The following is an 8,452-nucleotide window of genomic DNA, read 5'->3' as shown; positions in this document are numbered from 1 at the left end:
TAAAGGATTAGCTATTATATGGACAGAGCAGTTCTTGGACACTCCTGAACACAACAGAAAACAGGCTTTGTTCCGTTTTCCTGAATGCGGTAGATTTACGAGATACTTCCCTGTGCGGGATTTTTCTAATAAGAAAATGTCCACAGTCTGAAACATTTGCATTATTACTACCGGAATTGCGACATTCACAGGAAAACCGGCTCCGTAAAGAAACTTTTGGCTTTTGTGCTTTCAGCGATGGCCGAAAGTGCTTTAGCGCATTTTGATTAAACATTGCATACTTGAAATAGCAAAAAGCCTATACATACACACCTTTCCTATCGGGACTTGTTGGAATTCAGCTAAGTAAATTCAACTAGGTTGTATGTAAAACAAAAGCAAGAACTCGTTTTCCGCTTATTCAACTAACTTTTAATATTTCACAATGATAAGTGATTTAGGAAATTCCCGTGTAGGTGTTAAAGCAGGTTCTAAATAAATACCACTTAGAGATTGGGACCTGAAAGGTAGTTTTTCAAGAACCCATTAACAATGTCCGGTTTACAAGTAGTAAGCATGCTTGACCAACGGTCAAGTACTTACCTATCACAGATTTTCTTAAAATCAAATTTTGACTACAATTGGCAATTTTCCAGCGTTATTTTGCCGGTTGATTCAAAGAGTAAACACAAATAAAGGAGAGGAACAAACCTGCTCACTTCTCTCATGCAAATTTCCTTATACAAGGTAGTCAATTAGTGTGTTAAAATTGCGTTTCAGGCAAAGTTGTTTTGTCCGAAAGTTCGTCGATTCCGAGGTACAGGATATCAACGGGTAAATACAATTTTTGTTTTTGTTTAGTAGATTTTTAACCAATTTTACTACATATTACCAAAAAAAAGGTTATTGGGGTTTTTTTAGAACGACAAATTAAAATTTCCTATTACCCAGCTGCTTAGCCTAGAGTCATTTAAAACATCTGATTTTGTGGGTATAAAAATTTCGCTTTTTTATTGGCAAATTCTCGTTCTCCAATATTTATTAAACAAAAATGTGTACTTGATTCAACCCGATATCTTCCACCGTTTTCGAAATATTTCGCATTGAAACATCTAGTGATTTTTTGAACAAATTTTCAATATAACAAAATTTAACAAACAATGTTTTTTCTTCTGCCTTCTGTAGCATTTTAATTTTTCTTTCGAGTAAGCACAAATCATATCGCGTATTTCTTCATTTGAAAAAATGCGACGTGCGATTTGAGTTAGTTCAAAAATCACTATTGTTTCAATGTAAAATGTCTTGAAAATGGTGATAGATATTGACTTGAATTGAGTACACATTTTTGATTAGAAAACAGGGTACAATGAGACGTTGCCAAACAAAAAAGTGGTATTTGGAAACACAAAAAATGACTGATATTTTAAAAGGCTCCAGACTAGCAGCTAAAGTTTAGCAGCTACATGCTAAGTGATACAAACTTTGGTTTCCTCCATGTAAAAAATCTCCAAACACCTTTTTTTTTTAAATAGAAAAACTGGTTAATAGTTTATTTGGAAAAAACGAAAACTTTATTTACATATTGGCACCCTAACAGAAACAGTTCACTTTCGGCAAAGACAAATTTCTCTAAAACCCAATATTTTTGCTTAAAAAATATCGGTAAATTTTGTTGTTGTGTTTGTAAATTAGTTGAGAACATCCTGTATACACCGCAAATTTAACGCACAGTTTAATATATCCTTAACTTTTGCGACTGCGAATATTTGTATTTTTTATAACCAGGTACATTTTTGCGCCCGAAATTTAGTTTTTTCACTCCGAAGAAACATGTGCAAACAAAATTTTATTACAAACAGATAAAGATTACATTAGATTATTACGAACAAAAATAGATTACAGAGGTTGAAAGCTCTAAGCTCAAAGTTTATTTTGTTATGTGATTGTTATGTAACTTCATAAAGAAACAAAACAAAAACAATATCTTTAGGCGTCAAAACAGGAAAACTTTATCCTTAGAAAAACAAAACTTCCAGAGCACAGCAAGTGATGAAATAGAAGGAGCAACCAACTAAAAAAAATATTTTGCGCTCAAAATGTGCCCGGTGATAAAAAATGTAAATATCTCGAATGTCTCAGGATAAGCAGACGAACGATTAAATATCCAAATTACTCAGAAAACATCAGGCCATAACATCAAGCACTTTGTTCTCTATCAGCTGCCCTAAATTGCCCACAAAAAGCGTAAAACTTTGAAGAAAACATGGCGCTATATGTATAGACATCCTGTACAACATGTTTATTTTACTGGTCTTGCCTTTGATGACGATGGAAAAAATATTCAAATCCGATCAGCGACTGAGAAAATTTCCACCCTCGTGGGGAGCAAATATCCACAGTCCCACACAAAAGTTAGGGAATATTTAAACTAAAAAAGGGGATAAACAACCGGCTTACATGTGCGGAAATTGCAACGATTTATTTTTGAATTTTCCTATGATAATTTGCTGAGTCGTTCTAAATGTTAATGCGAAAGTTCAACAAGCCAAAGTACCAATCCATGCTAAACCCATTTAAGATTGAGATCATGTGAGCCATTCGAGCAGTTTCTGCGGAAATAATTGACGCAATTCATCACGTTATGGCTGGCGTTTTGCAAAACAATTTCAAAAGCTGTAGGCCGACAGGGATTCAATAAAAAAAAACGAAAATTACGGTCTTGCTTGCCAATTTATTTTCACACACTAAATACATGTACATTAACTTGTTATATGGGAGCCGGTTAAGTCAACTTCGAAGTTAAACATTTAGGATACAAGGGAAGATTTACGTGAAGAGTTTGGTGATCGTTTTGGTGACTTGCTGTCCCGCTCGGGCGATGGAGACTGTCGAGGAGAAATCGCTTCCCCTTTGCCACTAGCCTTTAGGCGCACTTTGGTGTCCAAATGCCGAAACCTACAACATTTTAATTACGCAGTAAATTTTTAATTGGCTTTTAATTAAGGTCTTACCGAATCGGAACGTTGCTGGCAGACCCCTCTTCAGTAATTCCCTGGAATAGGAAGGCTAGCGGCCAACTTATCCAGGATGCGCTTCTGGAAATAAGAGTCAATTAAAACAGTCCCATCAAATTTATGATCAGCTGCAAGAAGGCAATTAGAGCTTGGGACGGTTTCACTATTGAGTCATATGGCTGAATGAAGTAAACTGCGCTATAATCTACGCGATAAATGAAAATCTACGCCCAAGCGTTTGAACTGAAAATATTGAGTTTCCTAGCAAATGCTCAAAAAGCCTTTGACAAATTAAACCCACGCTTCAAAGAAGGCTTAAATGGAGTTGGGAGGAGAGCAACTGCTACATTCCTGAGTCAAGTGACTCAATTTCGTATAATTTCCATTAAAAAAAACAGTGGTAAAACCTACGTTGGTGGCTGGATCGTAATGTGGTTCTCAGGAGACTCTGCAGAAGGTTGAGTTAAATGCCTCCTAGTGGATGGCAAAGCTTTGGCTATTGAAGGGTTGTAAATCTTCGGATCGCTAACCATCCGCACGAAAAAGCTCCTCTTCTGGGCCAGAGTTTCTTTCTTCTTTCTTTCGAGCAACTCGTACACTTCATCCTGCAACTCCTGGTTAGGACAAACGTTTTATTAGGGGATGTTTTGCCGGTTTATTCGGGGCAATTTTATCTGGTTTGGATTAATTAAAACTTATTTTGGATATTATGAAATTGAAGCGTTTTACTAACTGGTGTTTTGTGCGTGTTTTCTAAACAATTGCTCTCAAAGTAGCCGGTGTGAATCATTTATTTTTCACTAGTCTACTGTTTATTTTGGCTTTTAACACGTTTTATTCTTTATTCGTCGATATACTAATTTAATGGCTGTAGGTATAGGGAAAGTGTTATTTTTTAGAGGAACCACATGCTAGGATACGTAGGAAATTGCGCATCCGCTCTGGATTAGTTGTTTTCATTCAAATATTTTTTATGGTCTGAGTGAGCCATTTTCCGCCTCAATTCAAAGTTAATCCCAAAGTCAAACAAGTGCAATAAAACAGCGGTTGCTGCAAATGCACATTAGGAAAGTTGAAAAATTCTTGTTTGCAATGAAATCTCAAAAAGCAGCTTGTTCCACAGCTTGAATGGCCATTGAGCGGAAATTGCTGCAAGTCTGACGTATTTGCTTGCAGTTTTATGAATGATCTGCATACAGATTGCACTATACGTTAATATTTATTATTATGGAATATTGTGATCGTAAATGTGCAGGATTTTGCTTTATAAGTTAATTCGCGGTCAGTTCCTGCTGGGGTAGAGAAGACGTATTTTTTGGAAAACCTGAAAAACTGTTGATGACAGTTATGAGACGCACAATGGAGTCAAAGCAAATAAAAAATTATTTGCCATGCACATATTTTCGTCATCAAACAGGAAATTACTCTCTCAAGCATAATCTGAACCGGAGGATTAGTTGCCGAAGGTTTTAGCTAAGCTATTCAATCGGAAATTAAACCATATTTTAATGCGCCAACGCATTCCTTTTTTGCAGAATGCGACCTGGACCTTTGTCTTCATAACATTCAGATCAGCTTATTGTTATTAATCTGATCACGATTTGCATTTAACTTTTCCTAGTTTGGGATTTTCAAAATTTAATTTTTAATTAATTATAAGCACCATGTCATCTATAAGAATAGCGGCACATTTGTCAACATTAAATACTTGAGATCACTGCAGCAGATGTGCTTTTGCACAAATAAACCCAAAAAAAACGTTTATTTGTAATTCGAATTGTGACTGAAAGCGACCAAACACGTGCATAAAATGGCGTTAATTCTGAGAAACTTTCCGAAAGCTGGATCACACACACATAAACATTTGTTAAATTAATTATTTATTTAATCGCTTTTGTATCGCATTAGCGATTTGTTTTTGTGTGCCTTCGGCGGAATATTTTTCTACTGTTTCATTCATCTGGGGTTAATTTTGTGTATTTTTCAATAAAATCGCTTCTTTGTCCCACTGTGTCTGCTTGGCGATTTTGTAACTTCGCCCTAACTGCCGCTTACTTTCAGATGACGTCAGCCGCGAGCCAAAAAAATGAGTTTTTACTTGCCCGAAGAGATCGTTGGCCTTCTTGTGGTCTTGCAGCAACTGCTCAACACCCACTAGATATTGTGCGTTCATTAATTATTCACACCTGACTCATATCAATATTATTAAACCAAAAAAATTGGAATTCTCGTCAAGCGATTTTAAACAGCTTTTAAATCAATATTGGAGTTTTATGAGCAGCAGTTCATAAATAGTGCTTTCAAGCGAATTCATTATCCCGTCAGTCGACGAAGCAAATAGTCTAATTTTTTAGTTAATTTATTTTAGTTTCCAGTTGATTAATGTAATTATAAACAGTGCAGCCCACAGCTGAATCATTTGCGAGTGGGATTCTAAAACGTACTAATTTCTGTACACTGTGCTAAATGGGTTCAAAGTCCAATATTTTAAGCAAAAAAAACTTTAAAGTTGCCCGATCAAACAATAAACCTCATCCGACAGATCTGTGATTATTAACAATTGGTATTCGTTGAAAAACTTGAATGAACTTTATTTAAACATCTGGAAAGAAATCGGGAAGTTGGCGTTACCAAGAATCTTAGACGGTTCTTCTTGATTTGTTTAATGATTGATGTACACTTTTTTCGCTGTTGACTCAACAAAACGCTTCACGCAACCATTAAGACGTCAGTACCAATCGCTCATCATGTATGAAATATTTGCAAATGTAATAAACAGAAAGGCCGAATTCCGAGCTCAAAAAACTGACATCATTAATCGGTTACGTAAAATCTGTGACGGCATCATCAGTGTTTTTATGACGCCAGCGACGCTTCACTGTTTATATTCATATCGCCTTCTATCACGTGTGAGAAAGGAAACTTGAATGCAAATATTTTCAGTAGATTAGTATCTACTAGCGTTTTCCACGCAATTTCAGCTGATTTATTCTGCGATTAGTTTGAAGAAATAACGGTTTTTCGACTGTCCGAAACTGTTATGCCGGTATAAACTACGCACTTTTTCCCGATTTATTGGCCAATAAATAACGATGCTCATCTTCTCGGACGTCAGTAATTTGCTAAACTTATTGCATACATCTGAGACTTTTAACATCTTCAGAAGCAACGAGCCCAAGTGTCRTTAATATCGCGATTTAACATTGAAAATGGTTCATTWCWAAAATAARTAAGTATATGTTATAAAATAAAGTGCACAAAGAATACAMTCAAAATAACAAATTTAAGTGAGTTCGGAATTAAAATTGAGACCTGAAACTTTCAATCCTAACTTCTTAAGCAGGAATTATACTACGCACTTTTCCCCGATTTATTGGCCAAGTGAGCCAACTRTTGAAGGTTATCTTCCTGGCTGCGTCGACACAATAAATTGGTTCAATTTCAGTAAAACTAACATACATTTCAATGCTTTAGTTCGGTTGTTTTGTGTTGGTTACGAAGTGTTGACGACTGAAGAGTTAAATTCTGTGGTTGTACCTCAAAAAAGAAACTAATTCTCTTTAAAATTTCTTCAACTTATTGCATACGCACAGAATTTCAACATCTGAAACACATTAGACGGAAAAAAATACCGCAACAATACAAAAATACGAAACAAGAAATAATCCCAGAAATTCCCAGGCAATTTTCACATTCCGCAATAATTTTCAATATGTTCTATGCTCTTTATGACCTTCAATAGTTGGACCTCTTTATTGGCCAATAAATTGGGAAAAGGTGCGTATTGTAATAACCAAAGCAATGTCTTTTCAATCCAGAAACACTCTCGCTTTCAACCCAATTTATTGTCGATTCGCTCACCTGTTCCTTGTCAGCGTTCTGCATTTCGAGTAAATCATCTGCAAATTGCGAAATCACGTGCCAGGCATGATCTGGAAAGTTGACAATTTTCAGCCAGACACTCGAATTTTCAACTAGCAACTTTTACCTATATCCTGCTCGGTAGCATTGTGCGAAACCACACAGAACCTGATGACATACTTCTCATTCACATTGGCCGGGACCATGTGGATCTTTCCCGAGGCGTTGATGTTGCTCAGAAGCTTCTCATTCAACTTATCCTGGCCCCTGAGTCGGAAGCACACCAACCCCAGCTGCGCGCAGAAAAAAGCTTGCAAGAACTACATGCGAACCAATCCGCTTACCTTGACCTCGTTGCAAATTTCAAACCTCCGGTCCTTCAGCACGTGAGCTTCAAATCTTTTGGCCAATCGAATATGCAATCTGATGTACTTCTGAAGCCCCGATATGCCAAAACTTCTAATAACGAACCAGAGCTTCAGCGATCGGAAGCGTCTGCTCAATGGGACGCCCCAATGACGGTAATCAATAGTGGCATCAGAGTATCCATGCTGCAGATAAAGCGGGTCGACCACTAGGGCAGAAGTCAGTCGAATTCTGTCCCTTACCTACAGACCCCAATCCTGAATTTTTGGCGATGATTTAGTTAGTGGGTGAGCCTTACCCACATGGTGGAACAGTCAAAGTTGGTCAACAGCCACTTGTTGGGGTTGGTGTTAAAAGAATCCGCATGTTCGATGCCTTTGAGCAGATATTTGAGTTCCGGGCAGATGAAAGCGTTTCCAGCGTAGGCTGCATCTACGTGAAGCCACACGCATGGGAACTTGTGGCTTATAACTCCGATCTCCGGAAGGTTATCAAAGGAGCAACATGAAGTGGTTCCAAGGGTGGTCGACACGAAAAACGGTATCAAGCCCATGGTTTCATCTTCTTCCATTGCCTAAGAGAGAGAGGATTGTGGCCGAAATATTGCAGTTTTGCTAAGGGATCAACGAATGCTGATATATTTCACGCCTAGTTAGTTGGCGATGGTCTTTGGACGGAGGAATTTGGTCCAACTGTACTTGTTTAGTCGTTAAGAACTGTTCTTTGTTTGTGTTTTGCTCTGTTGCAGACCTGCTTACCAACAACAAAGTTTTCCCTCTCAATGACGACGTTTCGTCCGGTTCCAAGATCCTCAGTTTCACGAAGCAAATCATCGCCGCTTTCTCCACACATGAATGAGCCTCCTTGGAACAATAAGCCATCAGCTTCGAAAGCAGCAGTCCTTCTTCCACGAACGGATGCTGCTGTTTCAGCCGCTTCAATGCCTGAGCTCGAGCTGCCAGCATCGATACCAAGACACATTCGCTGGCTGAAGTCTGGAAAAGAACTTTTGCTTCCAAAAAGCAGAAGAGCTGAGAGGGAATCAGTCTTACCTGGATGACTCCACCACCTCGACTTCCTTCCTTTAGGGCCAGGAATTGGTCGGGTAAACCGATTGCTTTTCCTTGAAAATATTTCAATTTATTTATTTATTGTACAGGGTTATTCACGCTATACGGCACGGAAGTTTGCGGCTAAACCGTTTGATTTTTTTAAAGTATTATTTCATGAAT

At 37.6% G+C, this 8,452-nt stretch overlaps 1 protein-coding gene across 1 annotated transcript in view; it reads right to left on the bottom strand.

Annotated features, from left to right (window-relative positions):
• Positions 1 to 2,689: 2,689 nt before the first annotated feature.
• LOC109535230 (tyrosine decarboxylase) overlaps positions 2,690 to 8,452 on the bottom strand; it is an 8,913-nt gene continuing 3,150 nt past the window's right edge. The window contains exons 4-12 of the mRNA XM_019901110.2: positions 8,273 to 8,343; positions 7,979 to 8,215; positions 7,519 to 7,794; positions 7,199 to 7,462; positions 6,982 to 7,147; positions 6,855 to 6,925; positions 3,405 to 3,607; positions 2,991 to 3,074; positions 2,690 to 2,934 (exon numbers count right to left, since the gene is read on the bottom strand). Coding sequence (XP_019756669.1) covers positions 2,787 to 2,934; positions 2,991 to 3,074; positions 3,405 to 3,607; positions 6,855 to 6,925; positions 6,982 to 7,147; positions 7,199 to 7,462; positions 7,519 to 7,794; positions 7,979 to 8,215; positions 8,273 to 8,343 — 1,520 coding nt within the window. The 3' untranslated portion in view covers positions 2,690 to 2,786. The remainder of the gene's footprint in view (positions 2,935 to 2,990; positions 3,075 to 3,404; positions 3,608 to 6,854; positions 6,926 to 6,981; positions 7,148 to 7,198; positions 7,463 to 7,518; positions 7,795 to 7,978; positions 8,216 to 8,272; positions 8,344 to 8,452) is intronic.

Source organism: Dendroctonus ponderosae, unplaced genomic scaffold (assembly GCF_020466585.1).
Source record: "Dendroctonus ponderosae isolate FM_Combo_2020 unplaced genomic scaffold, Dpon_F_20191213v2 Dpon_F_20191213_5, whole genome shotgun sequence".
Taxonomy (NCBI): Eukaryota; Metazoa; Arthropoda; class Insecta; order Coleoptera; family Curculionidae; genus Dendroctonus; species Dendroctonus ponderosae.
Note: the sequence above shows the minus strand (reverse complement) of the source record. Positions and strands in the feature narration are given on the sequence as shown.